The sequence below is a fragment of the Camelina sativa genome, chromosome 7 (assembly GCF_000633955.1).
Source record: "Camelina sativa cultivar DH55 chromosome 7, Cs, whole genome shotgun sequence".
NCBI lineage: Eukaryota > Viridiplantae > Streptophyta > Magnoliopsida > Brassicales > Brassicaceae > Camelina > Camelina sativa.
The window spans coordinates 18,638,746-18,665,749 of NC_025691.1; the positions used below are offsets into that span (position 1 = coordinate 18,638,746).

Below are 27,004 nucleotides of genomic sequence, written 5' to 3' on the forward strand. Positions count from 1 at the left end.
GTGTTATGGGTGTTCTGTTCAATGGCTGGTTTGTTATGTTTTATTTGTGGTTGTACTCTTGATTTTGTTGTGTGTATAGCTGGTAGGTGGGAGGATCACCTAATTAGGTATTTCTGGTAATACTCACGCATCTTATTGTGTTTGTGGTGCAGGTAATGTGTAGCGTGTAATCATAGCGATGAGAAGGATGATGATCTAGGGTCTCGGTTGTTGTGTTGTGTTTATGTTATTTTGCTGTTGGAACCTTGTTAGAAGTATGTTAGATTGTTGGTTTATATTAGTTATGATTGGTATTATATTTTAATATATTGGAGTTGGTTTGATATGTTTTTTGTTGTGTATGTTGGTTTTTTGGTTGGGTTGTAATTAAATATTTTAGGTATTTAATTATATTATTATTATTATAAATACAAATACATAAATTAAGTGACATTTATTGTTTGGTTTTTGAAATAAGTGACATTTACACCAACTAATCATGACTAAGTAAGATAACTTATAATCAAAGGAACGAACAAACCAAAGTACGTATGAAGCGATATCATTATTCATAGAGAAGTATTTTATCAAAAGTCTTATTTGAACTTGAAAACTGAAGGTGAAAACGAATCGGTCCCATTCGGGGATATGTATAGAAGTTGAGTTGGAGAACCAAACAAGGTCATCGAGCTTGGTGTAAACAATGGCATATCAGCTAGCTTTTGTCGTTGTCCGCCGTGTCATCATTACCAACGTTAACCTCTTCCGTCACAGCAGAAGATGATGATTCGCTGACGTCGTAATTATTGTTCCGTCTAATAATATACTCTAGACTCGTGAGCCTCTGAACCAAGGCCATGAAGTCCTCGGCACGCGTGTGGATCACTTTAGGAGAGTGCGCGTAGATGATCACCGGACCTGCCCGTCCATGTGGCTGCGACTTACACAACGTCGTTTTCTTGATGGTATGGGAACATCCGGAGAGTTTTAGCGACGGAGGACGTGAACCGTTGATCTCATGGCATCTTGTGGGAATCATGGTTAGTAATATATCTCAAGAGAATGGAGGATGAAAGATCAATGGATGGCTTTGCAAATAAAACGATCTTGGTTGATGGTATACGTATATATGTAGAGATATTTATACATTTGCGTGTAAGTGTGGTTATAAATAAATCTTATTATATTTGGAGCAAACGATTCTGACCGTTGACTTTACATACGATGAGAGTTTTGAATTAGAACTGCTGTTGTGTTTGAATAGTAGCCATGGCTCAGGTATATTCTGCTTATCAATAGTTTCTATTTATTTTCCAAAATATGTTTTTAAATATTATTTTGGTAAAATAATTCTTCATTTTTGTTCATCTTTCAATATAACTGGCTGTGAACAATGACCACCATGCAAGGTTGGCTGAAGGAGATTGTTGAAACAACCTTTTACTTCTCTTCTTTTACGTAATAAGAAATTTTTTAATATGTTAAAAAATATCGTCTTGTTTTTTTTTTTTTAATAAATGAAAACCACTTACTGGCAGCTGAAACCATTAATCTAATTTTCCCTTCTCCAGATGGCTGGCTATTATTGTTATTATTAGTTTATATCATTGACATTGTTTTGTTCTCTCTATTAAATACATGCACCGGTGGAAAATAAATAAGCAGCAGATGCTTTTTCTTTTCCAATTGGGAGAGTGTAAAATATTAAAGAGTTTAGAATGATTTTGACTTTTTGGCTCTATCAGCCAATCGACCTATTTGTACATCAATTTTATAGATATCAAAATCAAGAAGGTATGTCCAATGACTATTGTAACTACTAAGTAGGGTTCTTCCACACAGTTTCCTGATTTAAATACAAGTATAATGCGTACATCTGCCTTGAAGATTCGACCAACACTTGTAAACACTAATTGTCTATCAAAATGTCAAAGGCCTTTTTTACATATATATTAATGTTTCCAAATAGTTGGTGTCAATTAACATGACTAAAACAAAGTTTAACGTTTTTTTCTTCACTGCTTAATTATTATTAGAGTCGTCGTTGTGTTACTATTTGGATTTAAATTCATATAAAGAACACTGTTGAAAAAAGAAGCAAGTCCCAGTCTTCTTTTCCTCGTCGTTTAACATACAAACTGATTCAAGAGGCTGACGACACATAAGTGTGACTTCAATGATTCAGACAAGGAAAATAATCTAAGGTCTGCTAATATCAAATTAAAATATGCGCAAAGATTAACAAGTATACTCACATATCTCAAAACAAAAAGATGAAGAGTACAAGAATCTCGTCAAAGACGATCTTTACTAGTTGTTCTTCTTGCTCTTTAAACATGCTTAACTGAACCATCAACCAGTGAGTTTGATACGCAGATAAAACTACTATTCAGTGAGTTTATTATGTTCTGATGAAAACGATAAATTTATATCTATATTTTAATGGGCTCTAATTTCTAACTATAATGGTCCACATGCTATTATTAGTAATCGTGGTATGTAGTAGGCCCAAAGACGAGCCCAAATATCAGGTATGATGAAGTAAACACATTTGTACGTTCAAAAACCCAAAGCAAAGGAGCAAAACGTTCAGAAACCCAAAGCAAAGGAGCAAACAAGTCACGAGCCAAAACTAGGAGTGCCACAATATTGAATTATAGATTGGAAAAGCTGAGAGACCTCGGGATTATAGGATCACGCGCAAACACACCGCACGCGCACTATTGATCATTGTAGCTAACATTTTGATCTAACTGTGCTATTGTTGTTTAGGCACTGTCATATTTAATGGAACCAAATTATTGTGCTTCGGGAAAGAAAAAATCAAGTAATAAACTAATGGAGTACTACTACTCCTATGGGGAATGATTCAATTTTCGATAATTTTTTTTTGGCTTATTTCAATTGTAAATTTCTTACGTACCTCGGATCTCTCCCTTCTACAAGTACTGTTTTATCTTGCCCTTTGTTTTTTTGTCTGTTCGTTGTCCCTTACAATTTGTACTTACATTTCTTTGTTATTTTAATGGAGTATGCATTAACGTTAACTTATTTATTAAAAAGTTTCTAGGTGCTTCAAGCAACAGCATTTTCCTTCGGGCAAGAGGAATAATATGATGAGGCATGTCAGTTTCCTGTTTTAATAAATGTGTTTACTTCATTTTGTTGTGTTAATTAGTCTTCACTAAATTAAACTTAATGGATAATATTTTGGGTCAAAATTTTTACTTCAATTGTCTTCGGCAAAACATATTTAAAACATGTGTGGATGTTTGGTTAGACATTAACATATTCGCTATGTTTTTTTTTATTTCACCTAATCAATTTTCCAACTTGCGTATTGTGAAGAAACAACGAAAAAACCTTGCGCACTGAAATAATAAAACGGCTGTTTTTGATATGTCATTTCACGATTCAGTTCTGATAATTTCAAAATTATAGTTGGATAAAATTTAAAAGGAAATCTATTTATTTTAATTCATAAATAAATGCATAAAGAAGAAGCCACATATTATCTTCATTGTCATTAATATTTCTCTTTATTAATAGAGAAAAAAAAATGAAGAAAAAACGATATTAGAACAACAACTTACACAATTACCGGTTTTGTCTGTAAGGAGTAACACATCTTGTCCGGTCCAGAAACAAATCAAGATGGGCTTAGACAATCAGTGATCCTTCTGCAACCTGCTCTCGAACATAATGATAATGAACTTTGAAGTGTTTAGTTTTCTTGTGCAAAGTCGGATTAGCAGAGAGGTATACTGCAGACAAATTGTCACAGTATAATTTAGGGACATGAGTGACAGGCATTCCAATGTCTTGCAGCAGATCCATTAACCAGTTCACCTCAGCATCCGCATCTGACAAACAGCGGTATTCAGCTTCAGTTGAGCTACAAGAGACAGAGGTCTGACGTTTAGCAGACCAAGATATAAGGTTGTTGCCTAAAAACGTGCAGAATCCACCCGTTGAACGACTGGTAGTGGGACAACCAGCATAGTCATTGTCGATGTATGCTCGGAGTGTGAAGTCTGCATTTGTAGAGAAGTTGATGCCAAAATCCATAGTTCCTTTGATATACTGAATGATGCGCTTGAGCAGATTGAAGTCAGTAACAGTAGGAGTATGCATTCGTTGACAAATAAGATTAACAGCAAATTGTATGTCTGGTCGAGTAAGAGTGAGATACTGAAGTTTACCAGCCAGACTTCGAAATAACGTAGGTTGATCAAACGTTTCTTCTTGACCGTTGACCTTTTGAAGCTCAAGAGGTAAGGGTGTAGTTGCAGGAGCACAGTTAGCCATGCCTGCAGCGAGAAGTAAGTCTTCTGCATATTTATGCTGATTAAGAAACAAGCCTTCGGGATGATAGTGAGCTTGTATTCCAAGAAACTAACTTAACCTTCCCAAATCCTTCATACGAAACTCACGGTTCAGAGATTGAAGCAGATCACTGATCAGCTTCGGATTGTTTCCTGTTAAGGCCATATCATCAACATATAGCAATAGAATGATGATATTGTTGTTCTTGAGATACACAAATAGAGATGGATCCTTAAAACTGCACTCAAAGCCAAATTTCAATAAGAAGGCACTGAACTTGTCAAACCACGCTCTAGGAGCCTGTTTCAACCCATAGACCGCTTTGTTTAGCTTCCAAACATGTGATGGATTTTCAGTTTCTGTTAAATATCCATGGAGAAAAGCATTATGAACGTCTAGTTGTTTTATCTCCCAGTTATAAGTGGTTGTAATATGAAAGACTAAACGAACTATGGACGTTCGAACCACCGGACTGTATGTCTCAAGAAAATCCACTCCTTCCTCCTGATCATAACCCTTAGCAACGAGACGGGCTTTAAGTCTGTCTAAGCTACCATCTGCTTGAAGTTTTGTTCGAAACACCCACCTGCAGCCTAAGACATTCATGTGTAGATCGTATGGTACTAATGTGAACGTGTTGGTTTCGACAAAAGAGTCATATTCAGTGCCCATAGCTGCTGTCCAACCTGGGTGTTTAAGTGCTGAGGCTATTGTTTTTGGCTCTTTGACTGTCGTATGAGTAGCATGAAGCACATACTTCGGGTTTGGTTTACGCACTCCATCTTTTCCCCTGGTGATCATAGAATGATCATTAACTGTGGGAGGTTGTAATGGTGTAAAATCGTCAGGTGCAAACAATGGAGCCTCATGAGAACTTGAGGAAGTGCCTTCACCAGTGTCATTGCTGACTAGAGATGAATCAGAATCTGTAGGAGTTGCAGGCGGTTCTGTATCTGAGTGCTCATGTTCTGATGCAGAGAGTGGTGCAGAGTCAGATGGAGCACAAACTGCAGAGTCAATGACTACCACAGGATCTAGAGATGCAGTGAGTGGTGTAGTAGTCACATCAGAGCCACTACTAGACAGAAAGCTTTGTTGCCAGGTAGAGGCTAACGATGTTGTTGCTTGAGGAATAAAGGAAGAGTAGTCTGTTTCAAAAGGGTAGACATGTTCATCAAAAACAACATGTCGACTGATATACACCTGACCAGTTGGCGGGTAAACACACCTGTATCCTTTATATTTCTCATTGTAGCCCAGAAATACGCACTTAAGGGACTTAGGATCAAATTTGTTGGAGCTATATGCGTGTAGTGTGGGGTAACATGCGCTACCAAAGGCTCTGAGGTGTGTATAGTCTGGTTTTGCAGCAAACAAGACCTCATGAGGACTTAGAGACCCTTGATGAACTGACGTCGCTAACAAATTACTGAGGTAATTAGCCGTGAAGAATGCCTCAACCCAGTAGGCCTGAGGAACCTTACTCTGAAACATCATGTTGAGTCCTAGTTCAGTAAGATGCCGATGCTTTATTTCTGCTAAATCGTTCTGTTGCGGCGTGTGAGGACATGATATTAATTGTTTGATACCATTAGTTGCAAGATGAGTTACGAATTGAGTGCTAACAAATTTTTCACCTCCATCACACTGAAACATCTTGATTTTCTGATTAAACTGGTTCTCAACAAGATTTTGGAAAAGGAGAAACACTGAGTAGAAATCAGATTTATTCTTCAAAGGATAAAACCAACAATATCTGGAATAATTGTCAATAATGATAACATAGTACTTAAATTCTTGAGTATAAGTGACATGAGCAGGACCCCACAAGTCACAATGCAACCTCTCAAGTGGTCTAGTTGCTACAAAAGTAGAAGAAGCAAAAGGTAACTGAGCACTCTTCCCAAGCATGCATGACTCACAAAGCTTGTTGGTGCGTTTATTGAGAGAAATTGCAGCAGTAGAAGAAAGGTGTTGGAGAATCTCTGCACTTGGAAGCCCCAAACGATTATGCCAGACATCATCACTAGTAGCAAGCTGTCAGCAAAAAAGGCTCATTGCAATTTGCCAGCTTGCCTTGGTTACTAACGGTAACAAAGGAGAAAAGTCTTATGCTCCTTGTCCTTTGTTTCGTACAACCAAGACTCTACAAACACCTCACACTACAATCTAAATGCAGAACCGATATGCTGCTCTTGCGTCACCAATCTCGTGCTTTTGATAGTGACACTTGTCAGAGATCAACCTTATTGTTACAATCATTAGGTTATCATGTGTTCTACTATAAGTAGACACATTATGTAATTTGAGAGTAAGCAAGAATGAAGATATATTTTTGAGCCGCTTCCTCTGTTTTTTTACTCTTGCTTTCATCGTCGTACACATCGCCAGATCTAATTGGTGAAAGAATATGAAGAAAAAGCGACCATAATTTTTTTTATATAGATAGTTGTTTACTTCAATATTAATCACTTGTATGAACTTGTTTATTCTCTAATCTTTACTTCCATTTTTGAGGAGAGTGTTTATATAATCAAATATTGTCTCATTGGTTGAGCATATATATGTATTGTCTCCATTATCAGTTTATCACAATCATTTCTCTCTATTATGAAAAAATTCATAGGAGAATAACTGCATATTATTATCCTCTTCGTTCTCTTTTGTTTCAATTTTCAGTTAACTTTTTCTCATAAATATTTCTTTGTGTCATAAGCAGTTTTTGTCATCTTTATGTGATAGCATACAAAAATGATATGAGTATCAGCTATTTTCTGAGAAAAAGGCCAATTCCCCTCTGAACTTAGTTGTTTTATCATATTCCTACCCAATATTTTCAAGTGTGCTTAAAACTACATGAACTAATATATAATTTTAATTTACTACATAAACTATATAAATGCGGCCAAAACCTACAAATTAGAAGATGCCGTTAATTAAACCGTTAGTGTACCTGACTGGAATGCCACGTGGATGAACTAAACGACTGTGTTTTACAAAACGGCGTAGTTTCATTGAAATTAATTTTTTGACAAAATGACTAGCTAACGATTCGAACCGATGACCTCTAGCTATACTTACCCGACTCAATACCAAAAGCGCTATAAAGCTTCACGACACAAATACGTATTTATATAGGCGCTTTTCTGTTCTTCTTCTTCCCATTGATAGAAGGAAACAAATCTGCAGAGACAAAGAGATTTCAATTCTGTATTGACAAAGAAATTAGTAACCCAAGAACTGTCACTGATTCGCCTTATTATTTTTTAATGTCTGCTCCGGTGTTTGAATTCCTTATCGAGACCTGTAAAATTGGGCGTTTTCAACTTTTCATCTGGTTTTAGGTGTTTAATTTTTGCTAAATTGTGTAAACTATTTGATTCGTTGAGCTTTGACGATGCTTACTTGCTTAGGAAACGAAACTGATTTTTCTTAAAAATGGTTCGTCGAGTCTAAGTCATCAATGACATGGTCACATGGTTTTGTTTGTTCAGATTTGTTTCATGCTATCATTGCTCATTAGGAAGAAGAAGTAAGACGAGTGTATATATGTAGTTATGTTTCAATTTTCATTGAGAATTCTTGTAGCATATTTGGTATTGAGTCTACGCAAGTGTTTGAGGTCATTGGTTCGACTATTAATCCATGTTTTCACAAATTTAATGATATTTTATTAATTCCATCACAAATTTAATGATATTTTATTAATTCCAACATATATTCTTTATAATTTATCTACTATATAACCATATTATCTAGTATTTTAAATTATTTAATTTTACATATTCGTAATATTTTAAAATTTTATTAAAATTATATATATTAATTATAATATTCAAATAAACGTGAATCAAATTTCTTCTTACGTTAAGAATCAAAGCTCACAGGTTTTGGAAAACAAAACCAAAAACGATACCAGCTGCACCCCCATAAAAATCACCTGCATCTTTTCCAGATCTACCTGCTGCCTCAACGCAAAGTTGATACGCTCCTTCTTTGAGTACGTCAACCCACTCGCTGTTCAGATCCGATTTAAATTTTTCCATTAGGGGAGAGCGGGTAGAAGGAGTTAACATTAGAGCATCAATATCAGCAGGCTATTATAAGGGGGTTGTTAAATTTTTTATGAATTAATTGTGTATTGTTTTGAATATAAGGACCCATGATCTCTTAGATATAATTTTCTCTTCCATTGGTAGGTTCTTATTTTGGGTCTCTTATTTCTGAAAATATTGTTTTCGAAAATTTAAAAATTTTAAATAGAATAGAAGTGGTATAAATGTGTAAACATTTAAGATTTTATAAAATTAGAAAATATTGCATTTTAATTAATTTTCAAACATACAAAACATAATAAAAACATTAATACATATTACAACAGAAGTGCAATTCATAAATGGAGAGAATGATTAATTTTAATACTGATTTGCTCCAAATTTTGCTCATTGGATCTGATCGGATCCTTGCTAGTGTTAAGCCATGCACTAACAAGCATGACATCATCAGAAGGTAACCATGCATTCCTTGACTTTCGGTTTTCTAGAGGAGATGCAGGTTCAGATGGAGCCTCCGAACATGGACTCTCACAATGAGTGTATTCGAGGTTTTGGGTTTCAAGTTGACTGGTTAACAGATTGAAGAAGCTTGGGGTCGGACGATATGGATTCATGGAGTCGTCTGAATCCATATCGTGTGTTAAAAGGATATTGAAGAAGAAGTTTTTACGGTTAATAGTGTGGTGTGTGTTTACTTGGTGTTTTTACTATGATGATCAAGTCTTTCAATTTATAATGTTAGTTAGATGAATTTAACTTTCACAACTAGTTTCTTTAAATTTTGTATTTATGTTTTAACCTACACTACAACAACCACACAATAAACATCTTCACAACCATAACACAAACCATCATAGTTAAATTTTGATGTAGACCTCTCTAATAGGCAAGTACTAAACGTATTAATAACAACCAACAAACAAAGCAATATCATCAATGTGAGACTCGACTCTTACCTAAAATAACACCAAATTAAATGAAGAAAAAGAGGACGATGCTAAAATACCTTCCTTCATAGCCGAACAAGTAGCAGACTCTATACTCATGTACTTCCATCAATCCATTTGTCCCCATTTAACCTCAAAACAAAATAGAGACATATATCACAATCCGCAAATTACAATGAATATCAAACCAATAACATAACACAATCACACCAATAACAAAACACAAACAGACCAATAACAAAACACAATCACACCAATAACATAACACAAATAGACCAATAACATAACACAATAAGACCAATAACAGAACACAAACAGACCACAAACTGAACACACCAAAACGGAACACAAACACACCTAATCGGAACACTAACAAACCAAAAAACTGAACACAAACGGATCACATGGTTCTCAAGAACCCTAATCCCAATTTAAGCATCACTTATCAATTGATACACAACACACCAACTCGAAACACAAACAGACCAAATCGGAACACAAAGAACCAAGAACACTAATCCGTGTAAACCATCAATTATAAATCGGAACACAAACACACAAAGAATCCAATTTTCGAACAAACATCAAAAACCCTAATTTGCGATCCAAAATCAAATAAACCTAACTGTAAACCTAATCTTACAATTGAACTGAAAAACTTACACTCTCAATCGGATTGATTCCAGCATTGAATCGCCTTCCCCTTTGCAGCGGCTCCAATACAACCTCCACGACGATTCACTTCGCCGCCGCTACAGTCGCCTCCACCAAGATCTCAGCCGTGTCAAATCGCCTCCGACCAAACACGAGACTGATTCTATAACCTCCGATTAAAGCAAACATCCTTTGTTGGATCAAGACTTCGATCGCGAGTGAAGGAGAGAAAGGGAGAATGAGAGAAAGTGAGAGACGAAAAAATGGTGGTTTGTATCTTAATTTTTTTTTACCCTTTTGTATTTTACAGCCCAACCAACGAAATAAGGACACGTAGCGTCCCTTAAAACCGAGTTCAGGCTGTTAAATAAGAGGCTCCCTTCAATTTTTTCTTTTCTTCTGATTTATTTTTTTCCTACTAAACTCTAACAACTCCACTAACAACCCCCGATGGAGAAGGTCTTAGGAATGGGCTGAAACCACTCCTCCTCTTCATTGTCTGAAGCATTGACAAGAATCCTTTGTCACTAGTGATCACCAATGCGACACCTCCTTTTTCATTAGTCTCCATCCACAGCTTCATCTGAGCTATTAAACCACAAGTCAATTTGATTCTGAACAGTCAGGTCTTAGGTCAAATAGAGAACTATTTTGACATATTGGATGCGAGAAAAAAAACACAAAAAAAAAACGTAACAAAAAATAAATTCTTATGTGAACATAATGAAATATTTAGTCAAAACCGTCATAAAGATGACATAAATGGCGTATTTCAAATTGCTTATACTTTGATGTTATTTTCAAAATAACTGTAATTGGAACTAAAATCAATAGGAGTAGGGCGGTAAAAATATCTTCCAAATTATAAGTTTTATGGCTATAAAATCTTGCAATTAAAAGAGTCAAAATACTCAGGTTGTTTACAACCAGTGCAAACTCAAAATTGGTACATAATTTTTTTTTTTTAAATGATAACAATCTTCTCAACTACATTGAGGACTTTTTAACAACGAAATTAGTAAAGACAAACATCCTCACACATTTGTTGGTAGAACTTTAATATTTGTCAAAGATCTAATTTTGAATTAAAAAAAAAAGATAATTAAGAGACATATTGTGCTTTTTGGAAAAAAAAAAAGAATATTAGCTTTTAAAACCTTTAAAACATGTGTGTATTCAGATTTGTAAATAGTAATATTTGTATAAAAAAAACTTTATTTTAAATAATAAGTGATGGTAATTTTGAGTGATAACACAGATTTTCAACTAAGATTGGATTATGACCTAGCGGTAGCTAAAATAGGAAATTGTTGTAATTAAAACATATGCTAAATTAAAATCTCTCCTACCAAATTCGGAATTTATTTCTCATATAAATTTTGGAGTGTCTATGAATGACTATGTTGGAGACTTGGTCCGTAGCAAACCCTAGTGCGCGCATCCTAGCAAACCCCAGCGCGCACACAGTAGCAAACTAGGTGAAGATGGTAGTGTACGATAGCAAGCGCGCACCGCATGGTCACATTATATAATCAACAGTATAGGTCACAGAAAGCTTCTTTCTCTCATCCTTTTTTTCCACTACTCCATCTTTTCGATCATGGATTCAAGCAGCTCCAAGTAAGTTTTTTTTCTCTTCCTTCTACGTCTCGTTTGTTTATTTCGTCTAGTTTGTTGTTAAATTTTGGTTTTCTCCTCCTTCTTCGTTTCTGATTTGTTGAGTTTGCTGTTAGATTTTGGGTTCAATCGTTTGATGTTGTATTCGTCGATAAATTCATTTGTTATATAGCATGTGTTGAAAGTTGACTTTTAGTTCTTGACATAATTAAGTGTTTTGACTTTTTTAAGTTTGACTTTATCAAACATGCAGAAATGTACAAAGAATATTTGAATTTAAAAATTAAAAAAAAAAGGCCACGAGACTCATTGAAAAAAGGTACAAAGAAGCCCGTACTTTGATCATAGACTTTATTGTATATGAAACAAAGAGCGAGTAATCTGATAGAATTTGATAATTATATGCTTTCAATTGATGTAAAGCTGTCATTTGCATGCATTTAGACAAACTTGGGGATAAAGAGAAGCTTCCTTTCAAATCAGATTCGGGAAGTATATGGGAGAGATCAGGCAAACCACTTGATGTCATCAGACACTTATATTTTAATTATAGAGATATTTTTCCGTAATATATATATGCAGTTCCATAGATCCGGGTTTTAAACTGTTCATGATTGAATATACAACAATTCTAAGCGTTTAGGCCCAGGTTGGCTCCGGCCATAACTTTTATCTTGTTTATTTTGTGTTACTAATGTTTAAAGTAAAAAATCAAATATACAATCAAACTATGCTAGCTCCCATCCAGTGGTTTTTATAGTTAGTTAATCTCATATTATCACTCCATCGTATTTTCTTTACATATGATATGTGGAAGCACTTCCTATATTATTCTTTAATTGGTAAGATAGGATCCACAAACCTTTGGACTTCATTGCTAGTCGTTCAGAATCCAAAACGAGAATTCATATAGGCTTATTCGGTGAAATGACATTATTGCCTCCATCACCCAAAAAATGAAAACAATAAACTAACGCAAAACAAAAAAAAAACATAAAATCAATCATTGCAAGAAATACAAATAAATTACTGAAAATTTACACACAAACTAGGATTTGAAAACGGGTTGTGACACGACGGGAATATTAATACAAACCTTGCATTACACAACATGCTCCGGTTATTGGAAGAACAATGTTAAAATGCCGTTAGGCAATATGTGTTCTAAAGTACATTTTACCATATTTGGGGTGAGTCAAACTAAAGATGTTACAAGAAATCCTCTATATCTCAGGGCAACGAATTTTCTCATCTAAAATTTTATTTGTAAACATACTAATCTCTAAATATATTTATAAGAGTTATGCAAGGATCACCACATAACTACATTTTCGATCTCTTTCTAAATAAAACTTTAAATGTGTTTCGCTTTCTACTTTTTAAAATTTCGATCTCTTTTTAAAAAGTTTTATATCCTTTTCAGCAGCATTTTCTTTTGTAAACAATAAAACCCAGTGATTAATAAATTTCACATTACAAAATGTGTGTGTGTGTCAATTGAAATTAATATATATTTGTAAAGCAATTGAAATAAATATCCAATATATGGGAGTAAAGGACCACTTCTGAGTTTACACTACGGACAATACACAATCTAACATCCCGTTATACATGAGAGGAGGAATCTATGAGTTAGCTAGGTACATATGTATATATCATCCCTTAGATTGGAATGAAAGAAATAATTGTATACAAAAGCCTTTGTTGACTAGACCTATANTCGCCTTCCCCTTTGCAGCGGCTCCAATACAACCTCCACGACGATTCACTTCGCCGCTGCTACAGTTGCCTCCACCAAGATCTCAGCCGTGTCAAATCGCCTTCGACCAAACACGAGACTGATTCAATAACCTCCAATTAAAGCAAACATCCTTTGTTGGATCAAGACTTTGATCGCGAGTGAAGGAGAGAAAGGGAGAAAGAGAGAAAGTGAGAGACGAAAAAATGGTGGTTTGTATCTTAATTTTTTTTTACCCTTTTGTATTTTACAGCCCAACCAACGAAATAAGGACACGTAGCGTCCCTTAAAACCGAGTTCAGGCTGTTAAATAAGAGGCTCCCTTCAATTTTTTCTTTTCTTCTGATTTATTTTTTTCCTACTAAACTCTAACAACTCCACTAACAACCCCCGATGGAGAAGGTCTTAGGAATGGGCTGAAACCACTCCTCCTCTTCATTGTCTGAAGCATTGACAAGAATCCTTTGTCACTAGTGATCACCAATGCGACACCTCCTTTTTCATTAGTCTCCATCCACAGCTTCATCTGAGCTATTAAACCACAAGTCAATTTGATTCTGAACAGTCAGGTCTTAGGTCAAATAGAGAACTATTTTGACATATTGGATGCGAGAAAAAAAACACAAAAAAAAAACGTAACAAAAAATAAATTCTTATGTGAACATAATGAAATATTTAGTCAAAACCGTCATAAAGATGACATAAATGGCGTATTTCAAATTGCTTATACTTTGATGTTATTTTCAAAATAACTGTAATTGGAACTAAAATCAATAGGAGTAGGGCGGTAAAAATATCTTCCAAATTATAAGTTTTATGGCTATAAAATCTTGCAATTAAAAGAGTCAAAATACTCAGGTTGTTTACAACCAGTGCAAACTCAAAATTGGTACATAATTTTTTTTTTTTAAATGATAACAATCTTCTCAACTACATTGAGGACTTTTTAACAACGAAATTAGTAAAGACAAACATCCTCACACATTTGTTGGTAGAACTTTAATATTTGTCAAAGATCTAATTTTGAATTAAAAAAAAAAGATAATTAAGAGACATATTGTGCTTTTTGGAAAAAAAAAAAGAATATTAGCTTTTAAAACCTTTAAAACATGTGTGTATTCAGATTTGTAAATAGTAATATTTGTATAAAAAAAACTTTATTTTAAATAATAAGTGATGGTAATTTTGAGTGATAACACAGATTTTCAACTAAGATTGGATTATGACCTAGCGGTAGCTAAAATAGGAAATTGTTGTAATTAAAACATATGCTAAATTAAAATCTCTCCTACCAAATTCGGAATTTATTTCTCATATAAATTTTGGAGTGTCTATGAATGACTATGTTGGAGACTTGGTCCGTAGCAAACCCTAGTGCGCGCATCCTAGCAAACCCCAGCGCGCACACAGTAGCAAACTAGGTGAAGATGGTAGTGTACGATAGCAAGCGCGCACCGCATGGTCACATTATATAATCAACAGTATAGGTCACAGAAAGCTTCTTTCTCTCATCCTTTTTTTCCACTACTCCATCTTTTCGATCATGGATTCAAGCAGCTCCAAGTAAGTTTTTTTTCTCTTCCTTCTACGTCTCGTTTGTTTATTTCGTCTAGTTTGTTGTTAAATTTTGGTTTTCTCCTCCTTCTTCGTTTCTGATTTGTTGAGTTTGCTGTTAGATTTTGGGTTCAATCGTTTGATGTTGTATTCGTCGATAAATTCATTTGTTATATAGCATGTGTTGAAAGTTGACTTTTAGTTCTTGACATAATTAAGTGTTTTGACTTTTTTAAGTTTGACTTTATCAAACATGCAGAAATGTACAAAGAATATTTGAATTTAAAAATTAAAAAAAAAAGGCCACGAGACTCATTGAAAAAAGGTACAAAGAAGCCCGTACTTTGATCATAGACTTTATTGTATATGAAACAAAGAGCGAGTAATCTGATAGAATTTGATAATTATATGCTTTCAATTGATGTAAAGCTGTCATTTGCATGCATTTAGACAAACTTGGGGATAAAGAGAAGCTTCCTTTCAAATCAGATTCGGGAAGTATATGGGAGAGATCAGGCAAACCACTTGATGTCATCAGACACTTATATTTTAATTATAGAGATATTTTTCCGTAATATATATATGCAGTTCCATAGATCCGGGTTTTAAACTGTTCATGATTGAATATACAACAATTCTAAGCGTTTAGGCCCAGGTTGGCTCCGGCCATAACTTTTATCTTGTTTATTTTGTGTTACTAATGTTTAAAGTAAAAAATCAAATATACAATCAAACTATGCTAGCTCCCATCCAGTGGTTTTTATAGTTAGTTAATCTCATATTATCACTCCATCGTATTTTCTTTACATATGATATGTGGAAGCACTTCCTATATTATTCTTTAATTGGTAAGATAGGATCCACAAACCTTTGGACTTCATTGCTAGTCGTTCAGAATCCAAAACGAGAATTCATATAGGCTTATTCGGTGAAATGACATTATTGCCTCCATCACCCAAAAAATGAAAACAATAAACTAACGCAAAACAAAAAAAAAACATAAAATCAATCATTGCAAGAAATACAAATAAATTACTGAAAATTTACACACAAACTAGGATTTGAAAACGGGTTGTGACACGACGGGAATATTAATACAAACCTTGCATTACACAACATGCTCCGGTTATTGGAAGAACAATGTTAAAATGCCGTTAGGCAATATGTGTTCTAAAGTACATTTTACCATATTTGGGGTGAGTCAAACTAAAGATGTTACAAGAAATCCTCTATATCTCAGGGCAACGAATTTTCTCATCTAAAATTTTATTTGTAAACATACTAATCTCTAAATATATTTATAAGAGTTATGCAAGGATCACCACATAACTACATTTTCGATCTCTTTCTAAATAAAACTTTAAATGTGTTTCGCTTTCTACTTTTTAAAATTTCGATCTCTTTTTAAAAAGTTTTATATCCTTTTCAGCAGCATTTTCTTTTGTAAACAATAAAACCCAGTGATTAATAAATTTCACATTACAAAATGTGTGTGTGTGTCAATTGAAATTAATATATATTTGTAAAGCAATTGAAATAAATATCCAATATATGGGAGTAAAGGACCACTTCTGAGTTTACACTACGGACAATACACAATCTAACATCCCGTTATACATGAGAGGAGGAATCTATGAGTTAGCTAGGTACATATGTATATATCATCCCTTAGATTGGAATGAAAGAAATAATTGTATACAAAAGCCTTTGTTGACTAGACCTATATCAATGGTGAAAAAGTTTTGATAGCAACCCCTGCAGCTGCAGTCTAGAGTTTACGTGCCAATATTATTGTCTTTGGTCTCTCTGATCAAGTACTGTTACAAATTATGACACCTTTATGAAATTGCAAAGAACAATGGTGACTTGGTGAGAACAACGAGAGAATAATAAATGAGTGATAGAGATCGATGGAAACATTATTGATATTTTACTTTGTATTGGAATGGTACGTACATTTACATATAACATTGACTATCCAAGTTTTGTTAAATTGTCCGACATATAACATTGACCTATCCACATGACCATGTTTTTCTCGTAAAAGAATTTATTTTTCGTAACATTGACTAAACACACGATGCATTCGAACACAAAAGTATGACGAGTTTAAAGTTCTTGGTCCTAAACCACGTGTAGTATTCACGAACCATGATCTTTGTATTACAAAGTCTCTTCTTTATATCTTATTTTTTAGTTACGAATTGTTTATACGTGGTGCATGCACTAAAAACTTAAGAATCAATATATATGTTGTGACGAGAGCTTATAGATCCATGGCTAACTAGATATGGAACAAAATATCGTGTGGAAGTTGTATAAGAATCCATATCAGCTCGTTATGTCTGTTATAATGAAGACTTAATTGAACCTAAAATACTTTTATAATAACTTGGACCAAAAAAAGAAGGCTTTAAAACTTTATAAGTCCAAACAAATCATTACAGAGATCATTGAAAAACTAGTCGAATAAAAGCTATCTAAGATTGTCTTTTAAGATTTTGGAGGATTTCGTTTTGATTAAGTATTAGTTGTCATATCTGACTTCAACTAAGTTCGTGGGCTGTCTGAATCAGAAAACTCCTTGCGGCTCAGGTTGCAACATTCTGATATAATCCAAAAAGTAAACATAATACAAAAACAGACAAAACTTGGAAAAAATAGCTCGACTTCCATACATTAACGATCAAGCATCATATATACCGTTTAAGCATCCTACGTACGCAAGGTTTATGTAAGCTACATTTGATGATGACCTTCAGTCTACAAAATATTTTTATAATGGCTAATTTTATGTTTAAGTTCTAGATTAAAACCATTGTATCATTTCTAAATTTCATTTTTATATAATGTAAGATTAAATTTGATCAAGTATATGCTAAAACTATATAAATACAATAACAACTCATATGGAAGATCAAGTTGAGTCAATATGAAGAACTTTTCTAATCGAAGTAACAACGAAAATAATTGTAATCTTAGACTAAAACTCAAGATTGGTTAAGCTGGTTTGAGACTGATTGAGGTCCACAAACAATGACAATAACAAAAAAAATGTCTTTTTTGTTCTGACGCTAAATACAAACTCTCTCTCTCTCTGTCCATGCCGTTGCTTTCTTCTCTATACACACACAACATTTATGCATACTACTACAACAAACAAGAATCTCCTAATTTTCCTAAAGATCAAAAACTTTAATTCAAAATAATATACTTTTGAAAAAATGGTACACATTAGAGAAAAAAACAACAAACCTTTTCTAGCTTTTTTTTCTTTGTTTTTCCCATCAATTGAGGTTTTTAAATACCAAAAATGGCGGAGAAGGAGATCATATGTATCATGTTTTCCCAACAAAACAACAACAACAACAACAAAAAAATGTCTTTTTTTTTTTGTCATTTTTTGCATTTAACTTTTTTATTACATGACCAAAAAAATTAGTTTTCCAAAAATGAGCTGTAAAATGGCTGGAAACAAAAAAAAAAACCTAATCTTCCACCAACAGCCGCTTCACAATCTTTACGCTTGGCTCCAACACTTGCTCTTCCCATACCTCTCTCCACTTCTTCGTCTTCTTCTCCGACGACGAAGACGACGACGTACTCATCTTCATAACCTCTTGAAACGACGCCGTCGCATCAACTCTCTCTATCTCCCATCCGGCGTCTTTTAGCATCTCAATCTTCTCTATCTGTCTCTTCGCTAACGTCCACGTGTTCCTTTTGATATCATCAACCGCCTTATCGTACGCCGCTTTTCTCAAAGCATCATCCCACTTTATCGTCGTCCCCGGTGGATACTCTTTGAAGTAACCGTCGAACTCCGGTACACCTATAGCTTTCCGAATCCCTAACCAGGGTTCTAAACCGGATTTAACCGGGTCGTAAAACCCGGATAGCTCTTCGAACATACCCGAATCCATCATTTCGTCGACCCGTTTGAGTAGATACTCGTAGAGCACAGTCTCCGATACATCGACCCAGATGAAGCAACACTCGTAACGCAAATCTGAGGAGATTAAACCCGACCCGGATGAGAAAGGATCGATCTTTGGGTCGAACCGTTGAGATAAGAGTGCGTGGACGAATGAGTTAGATCCACCGGCGATGATCGGGAGCTTTCGACGAGATGTTATGTCTTCGACGGCGTTCGAAGCGGCGGAGCGGAACTCCGCGGCGGTGAGCTCGCCGTGTTCGGGGTCGAGGTAACCGAGGAGATGGTGAGGGACGCCGCGACGGTCTTGTAACGTAATCTGATTGGTTGTGATCTCTAAGCCTTCGTAGACTTGGATTTTGTCAGAGTTAATGATCTCTGAAGGGAAACGAGTGGCGAGATCGACGGAAAGTTTCGATTTTCCGGCGCCGGTTGCTCCTAAAATGACGACGACTTTGTCTTTTGGCCGTGAGTAGTAGTACTGATCCTCCATGCGTATGGATACTACTAAAGGTTGGTGTTTTCGTCTTCGTTTGGTGAAAGAGATGATGCGAGAAGAAGAAGAAGAATGTGATGATGAGAAAGACGGCGGTGACGTTGTTCTCGTGGTGGTGGTGATGAGACGATCGGAGATTGTTGTTTGGAGGAGGAAGTTGAGTTCTGTCATTAGCTAAACAACAACAACACGGAAAGAGACAAAACAAAATAATGGTTTCGTACGGTTTTTTTTTTTTTTGTGTGTTGTGTTTTTTGTAACGATGCACCACACTACTCTCTCTCTCTCTCTTGGGTTTGGGGGTAAGAGAGAGCTTCTTCACTTCAATGGAGGTGGCTGACCTGTAATGTATCACCACTACTTGTGGGTTTGGGAGAGGGTTTTAGAGGAGAAATAAATCGTGAAATTGAGATAGAAATTGTTGGAATAGCTTAGTTGCATGATTAAGAAACAACAAAGAGAGAGTTTTTTTTTTTCTGTCTATGATTTTTTAAAGAACCATTTGTTTAAAAAATCTATAGACGTGATGATATAACCTAGAGATTAACAAAGACATACCGATGAAATGAAAGAAAAAAAAAAAAAGAAAAACATCACTGTTTTCAGGTTATATACAACCTTTGTTTTTTTCCTGACATTTTTTAAGGAAAAAAAAAAAAGAAAAGAGAGTTTGTTTTTTGTTTTTGTTGGGTTTTCAATGTGTTTCCCATCATTATTTATTTTTTTTGTAACACACAAATGTGTTTTTTTTGTTTATCATTGAAAATAGGAAAGAAAGGACAAAAATAGATAGATCATCCAAATGGCAAAAGAAGGAATTATAGCTTTGGTTTTTTTAAGAACACTGATGCCACGTGTCTTTGGAAGTGTGAGGACTAAGGAGACAATGGGAGAGGAAAACAAGTGAAGAAGGGTGAGGTAAAAGAGAGACGCGTGGGATGATTTATTGGGGTTATTGCGATTTGTGAGAACTACAAAAACATCATATGCTTCTCTTCTTGATTGTGATTTTTTTTTCCTCTTTGTTTAAACTCTATATGCACATATAATAATCAGCATCTACTATTAACTTATAAGCAATCCTATTTCTCTTTTCTCTAAATTGAAAGTGGATGTTGAGGTCCGGAATAGAATGTTAAACGATCGTGTTTATGATGAAACATCCTTCATGAGAGCTCGCATAATGCTCCCGGTGATTATGGCATTTACTCTTACAGTAAAGAGTCTTATTATCTCTGACTTTGGTTATATTAGATTTTTCTTAGACCAAATGTATGTGTACGATTTGACACCAACACCAATATATGTTTGTAACAAGTTTTAAAACATGTCATATGACTATTCAATCTAACTTGTGCTTAGTTCTCCTTCAAAAATGACATTGAAATTAAATTCACATTCGCATTAGATGGAAACATCATCGTCTTATTCGATAACGTTCTTATGTATATGGTACTAGAAACTCGGGTTGATATAGCAAAACCGTGAATGGATTGCGCAGTTCATCAAATATACAATATCTCTTTGAAGTTATTGAACCGTGCTATATATCAATCCACGATGATAAACAATCAACATGTGCATATAGAGCATCCGGACTATGAACAACCTCGGACCTACCTAGCTTTACGATGTGTGTGATTTGAAGTTTTATCGTTAAAAAACACTTGACTACTGCATGCTGTTGTATTCTTCCTACGTACTACACAATTCATCTTTTCACAATTTTTATTTATCTCCTCGGACAAACATCTGACTAGTCCACTTTTAAGAATGCGTAATGCACATTTGTTTCTTTTCTTGATAATGACGTACGTACCACACATTTGAACGGCCTCTTTCTGCGAAACTCGTTATTAAGCTTATTCTATGCAACGAAGACATAACCGATGAGAATAATCTATACGTGCTTACGTTGAAGCAAGATGGTTCCTTTTGTTTTTTGGTCGTAGGCTTATGATGTTGATGTATGCTATCGTCTAGCTAGCTACTCCTTGTGGATTAAGTATTAAATATATTATTTAATTTTTTAAAAGTATTTTATCAATTGTATACCAATGTTTATGCAAAGTCAATGGCTTCTCTAATCCAATACGAGAGAAATTATAATATTTCTTAATGCTAATCAGGTTTTCCTATCCATTTATTTAACTAATTAAAACTTTCCCTTTCACCCACATTATCATCAATTATAATAAGATATATAACCGACACGAAATACAACTACACTAAGATACAAAATGTTTTCTAGTCAGATGATATGAAATAATGGTCCAAACTGGGTCTTCTTCATGTCACAGTCACAGATTCAAATGGATACATAAATTACAATATGTAAATGTATGTATGTGAGAGATTACTCTATGGTTAAAATATAGACATGAGGGTTATATTTGTATGCACACATGCGTGTCTAGATCCACACGGGTTTTTATTGATGGTCATATGTGAATTATTTGAGTTAATAATCACGGGAGATTTGGGAAAAACAAAAAAAAAAAACAATTATGAAAGGACATACGTACGTACTATATGGATATGCACGTATCAATTTTTTTTTTTAACATGATTCAATTATAATGATAATTATTTTCTTAGAGAAATCTTCCACCGTCGGATTATAACTAGCTTTTTATTATTTATTAGAGACTATTAATGGTGAAAAATTAATTATCAGAAAGAATCCTTATAATTAGAAAACTTGAGAAATAGACGACAAAGAAAAAATTAGACAAAGCCTCCACTTGGCTTCTGCACAACTCAACGGTTCATTCATCATCCGGACCTGTATTGTATCTGTATTTTTTTTTTTTTTGGACAAAGGTGTATCTGTATCTAATTAATGTTAAACCTGTTGCTCTAATCATGATCCAAGTGCCGTAGGTCTTGTCTCTTATGGAAAATAGATTAATTTAGTCCTTAACTTCGTTTTAATATAATTAAAGGATAATAATAGTTAAACACTATACGTCCAAAAAAAGTATACCGCTAGAACTGAACTTATAGAATAATCATTACGTATATTAAATAATAGTCAGCCAACTGATACAACTCGAATTATATAAAACTGAATAGTATATAGCTGACTTTAATTTCCAAGTCAAAAAAGGGAAAAGAATATAATAAGTCACTTTTAATTTCGACAAAGGTTTATGTTACAAAGGCATGATTCGGTCTTTGACTACTACTTTTATTTAGACCAATTTGTTTGTTTTCTACATTGTATATTGATTGGATATATAATCACATACAGTATATGTTAAAAATTATTTACAAATAAATTGATTTTCTAGATATTCATTTAGTACCCTTTAAAAAAAAAAGGACTAGCTAAAACTTTTAATGCGATCAGAAATTATCTTCCCGAACTATGCATGCACCACATTATATGCATAAACAATGAATTGCATGCTTAGTGAAATGGTCATCCACAATATGAGAATGCACGATAAATATTGGTAGAACATCTTAAGTTAAGAGTTAAGACTTTGTCGGGGGACACAATCACCCCGTTCCAACCCCTATGTTGACCAAACCGGTTGAAGTCGATTAACATTCATCGTCCGTAATTTACAACTCAACATAAAAGACATCAAATTAATTACATTCGATCCAATATGTGATATGCACTATACCTATACGTATACGTCGATCTTTTGTGGTGATATGACGAAACCAAGTTAAACTTAAACTTGGCAATAATTAAGTGGTATCCCGAAAAATTAATCCAGTTTTTAGTTTATTGAAAATAGCATGACGACTATATTTTTGAACTCTACCAAACCTTTGTTGCACGCTAAAATAAACGACAAGGTGCTTCAATATAGATAATATGATATAGTACCATCTATATACGACATGCTGCCATGTAGATGTAGTATAAATTAAGTTGAATGGAACGATATGTCGGGTTTTGTAATTTATTAAAGCTGAGAACGAGGTTTAGGTACCTAGTCGTGACGTAACAAATAGATGAGACAAAACAAAAATGTTGTAAAAAAACGAAACTCAAATTATATATTCTTCAAATGTTAACAAGGGAAACACAACATTATGATGATGTCCATTAAATTGTAAAATTTATATAATTTTTTAATAGAGTGTGATATACAAACATAGTTTAAACTTCTCTGCAATTTGAGCTCCACATGCTGCCATGCTCTGCCTCTCCCACACGCTTGTCCCTAAACAAACTGTATTGAGACTCAAACAAAAAAGTACAGCGTAGTTTTAATTAATCATTTTCCTATTTAATTGTATTTTCAACTCAAGTAAACAGTAACACTAAGCACCATATTCTCATATAGTTCTCGTTGAATTTTGGATGAAAACTACACGAATTTTAATAGAAAATACTGCTATAAAATCACTTATGAATTTGGCTGCAAATATCTGAAAACTACATTATATTGGTTGTATTAATCCCGGTTATTTGATTATGTTGTTAACAAATGTCAATGATTTCATATGACAAATATCAATGATTAGTTAGCGAACTTAGTTAAACGCAACATCAAAATTCTTATAATTTTAATATTTTGAAACGAAAACAATTTTCATAGCACTGAGGTATTTATTAAAATATTAGTTTTGAATACATAAAGTAATAAAAACAAATTAAGGGCATTAATTATAATATGTTCTTGCAAAGTGTTATTTAATAATAGATTAGTAATATATATATTTTTTTTTTGTCAAACAGATTAGTACTATATTATAAAAAAAGTTTGGTTTTCTTGGTCCAAATAGTCCATGCATTTTTATGTAGAAGGCCCAAGTACATACTTATATTATATACTATAAGATATTCAAGAAAAGATAACTTTTTATTCTAAATTGGGCTTGAGCCCTCTAAAGTAGTCATGGGCTATTTTTCTGGCGAATTATCCAAAAGTTATACAATCTCAAGTAATTGTAATTGTAGTAGTCTCGATACCCACTTTCCTCTTTGATGTTTTTGTTCACTGTGAATACCAGACTACAATGTGAGTTGGCTACGATTACCAAACGTGTCCAAAAATCGCTTTTGTAACTTGCGATGTGATAAGAGACATCGAGAAGCAAGTTGATAAGGTCGCCAGTTGTTGAATCAAATACATAACGGAATGTTTTAAATCATAGACAAATGCATAATTGTGAATTGTCTAAGATATTGCCAATGTTGATACTTCTTGGAGCAGCAGATAAAGTCACAGATCCCACAGTGCAGCAGGAAGGTGATGTAGATGAAAATATAACCACCGACAATAGTTGCTTGGCGTGATCCCTGGCCACTACAATTCTTTATTCTTTGGGATTAATTACATCTGAAAATACACAAGGGTATATATGGCTTAGAATGAAACCATAACTTTGGCCCTTGCTTGTTTAGCTAGTGCCTCTAAAGCTACATCAACCGCATCCGGCAAATCATAGTTCGTAGCGTTTGGGTGCGCATAAGTCAGTCTCGGGATCAAATCGATGACTGTTTCCCTCATTTGAACAACCTCACTCTCCGAGATCCTCAAGAGCTCTTGTTCTATTTGAGTGCTGTTCTTTTCGTCCATGAACACTGAGTAACTTCTTTTATCGTCCGGAAGATACCACATGTACTGTGTATACATCGTGTGGGGTGAAAAAAATACGGGTATGCACCCAGCTAATATCGCATCAAATGTTGATCTGCGCGTGAATGAGTCCCCTGGTGCTTGTAGGCAAAACCGTGACCGAGCCATTACTCCTAATACCGTCATTGGGTCGTGGCACCTAGATTGACCAAATAATCAAGGTTAAAACATTTAAGACAAAAAATGGAGACACAAAGCACTCAAAATACAGTTTAACAACCAAGTCCCCTAGTTGAATTATTGTTACAACTCTTAGTCAAATAAGTTGAGAGAGTGTTAAGTGTTAACCAATGAAAATGTAATAAAGTTACCAAATGTGGCAGTAGTTGTCAATAAAAGCTAAATACTGTCTAATTATTATGGGCCCCCCCCCCCCGATATGAAAATTGTGGTCGCTGTATTAAATAATACTTAAATGCGAAAACGTATTAAAAAAGAGGAGTAAAGAGAAAAAAACCTGGACCCTCCATTTTCACACTTGAGAAGCTCACAATGGCTTGACTTGGCGCATTGTCTGATCAGCTCGTCTCTAATGGCGGCTTTCTCCAACCCTTTCCTCGGCCCACCGACAAAACTAAACAAGTTTGGTCTCTCGACTCTTCTCATCTTGTTTTGCCACGTCACCATCTCTGCTGACGTGTACGGATGAAAATAAGAAGGATACGGTATACCAAAGTGATTGTCACCTTTCCAAGGCTGCCTCTCCACGGTCAGCACCGACATGTTCATGACACGTGGCATTTGCATGAGGATGTTTGCTCCAAAGTCAGTGTCAGAGGAGCGCATGAAATCCCAAGCTGTCCTCCCTATGGCCAAGAAATGATCACGGCCGTTACTTCTCCTCCACCACCGTTGATCACTAATGTAGTCGACTAATCTGACAGCTAGCTCGTCGCGTTTGGTCAGGTTCGGTTCTCGAAACACGCTTGAAGCGTAGAGGCCACCGTAGAAAGGGACGTAGAAGATGTCCGCATTGTGTGGATTCCGCGTGCGGCACGGGTGGTTCTCCACACGCGCGTGGAAGATCATCTCGGCTATGAACTGGTGCGTAGCGAACCACGATGTTCTTCCGCTGCGGTGGAGAGGCTGACCGAGGCCGTTGTTGGAGACATGCGGACACATGTTGGTGTAGATGTTCAAGTGCCGGCAGTTTTGGAGGAGGCCGATGTTGAACTCATTGGGAAGATCGTAGACGTAGACGGTGAAATTGTGGTGGCACGTGCGTGGGAGTGAGGCTGTGAACTCTGTTGGGAAGGGGAAATGGAGAATTAGGAAGAGGAAACAAACGGAGCAGAAGAGAAGCAGAGTGAGAATTATCAACTTAATGGTTTCTTTGTTTTTTGGGTATTTCTCTTTCTCTTTGTCCTTCTTCTCCAGCCAGAGATCGATTTTGACTTGTCTCGACATAGTGTAAGTCATTGTAAATGGAGAGAGAGAGAAAGCTGAAGTGAGATATTTAAAGAAAGGGTGTTATTACCTTTACTTTGACGGTGGAACATGAAACCCGGGGACTTTGTTGTTTTCTTATGTGTTTTATATTCAAAATTTGTATGGATTATGTAAGAACAATCCATTTGTAAACTCTCACTGTTTTGTTTATTTGAAAATTTATCTTCCGAAGAATATTTAATCATAATGAATATAAGAAAGTTATATTCCAGTATATATTTTTTTTCTTTTTAAAAGTTGTTTGAAATTGCTTTTGTTCTATCTTTAGATAATATTTGTCGGTAACAACTTGTCTTGGTGAATGGTGATCGAGAAATCTCATAACCAGAATTTGGTTTTAATCTTTGTTGATAACCATTGTTAAGAGATGTGTTATATTATATGCCTGCTCCAATGAAATAAAGTTTTAAGAACTTATAATTAAGCAGTCTGCTCTGGTTGCATGGGGTTCTTTAAACCACTGACTGTTTCCTCTGATTGTCTTTAGTTTCATGTCCAAGTTACATTTTACATTAGCCACTGCTTCCTTTTAACTGCAAATTGATGTTTTTTTTTTCCGGCTCAGATCAAAAAGTTAGCAAATATATACTTTTAGGCTAGCTACTCATGATCACAACATCCATCTCCAGCAAGAATTCAATGGGTCTTG

General features: G+C 34.8%; 3 protein-coding genes and 1 pseudogene across 3 annotated transcripts; all 4 read right to left on the reverse strand.

The window, feature by feature from the left end:
- LOC104704747 lies at window positions 576–1,073 on the reverse strand (annotated as a pseudogene).
- LOC109125463 (uncharacterized mitochondrial protein AtMg00810-like) lies at window positions 3,640–4,287 on the reverse strand. Its single transcript, XM_019227094.1, has one exon. The coding sequence runs from the start codon at window positions 4,285–4,287 to the stop codon at window positions 3,640–3,642; it is 648 nt and encodes a 215-aa protein (XP_019082639.1).
- Window positions 18,312–19,842, reverse strand: LOC104701473 (adenylate isopentenyltransferase 1, chloroplastic-like). Its single transcript, XM_010417163.2, has one exon. It carries the CDS (start codon window positions 19,469–19,471, stop codon window positions 18,359–18,361), a length of 1,113 nt encoding a protein of 370 aa, XP_010415465.1. The 5' UTR covers window positions 19,472–19,842; the 3' UTR covers window positions 18,312–18,358.
- Window positions 24,482–26,409, reverse strand: LOC104701474 (probable xyloglucan galactosyltransferase GT17). The gene is made up of 2 exons (XM_010417164.2): window positions 25,364–26,409; window positions 24,482–25,045 (listed from the first exon to the last, which is right to left on the reverse strand). The coding sequence occupies exons 1-2, from the start codon at window positions 26,323–26,325 to the stop codon at window positions 24,634–24,636; spliced, it is 1,374 nt and encodes a 457-aa protein (XP_010415466.1). The 5' UTR covers window positions 26,326–26,409; the 3' UTR covers window positions 24,482–24,633.

Bases quoted from the DNA above. Each gene is read 5' to 3' on its own strand.
- LOC109125463 (XM_019227094.1), bottom strand. From the start codon at position 4,287: ATGGCTAACTGTGCTCCTGCAACTACACCCTTACCTCTTGAGCTTCAA.
- LOC104701473 (XM_010417163.2), bottom strand. From the start codon at position 19,471: ATGACAGAACTCAACTTCCTCCTCCAAACAACAATCTCCGATCGTCTC.
- LOC104701474 (XM_010417164.2), bottom strand. From the start codon at position 26,325: ATGACTTACACTATGTCGAGACAAGTCAAAATCGATCTCTGGCTGGAG. The intron at 25,046-25,363 runs GTTTTTTTCTCT...TGGTCAATCTAG, and splicing joins TGTGAAAATGGAGGGTCCAG to GTGCCACGACCCAATGACGG.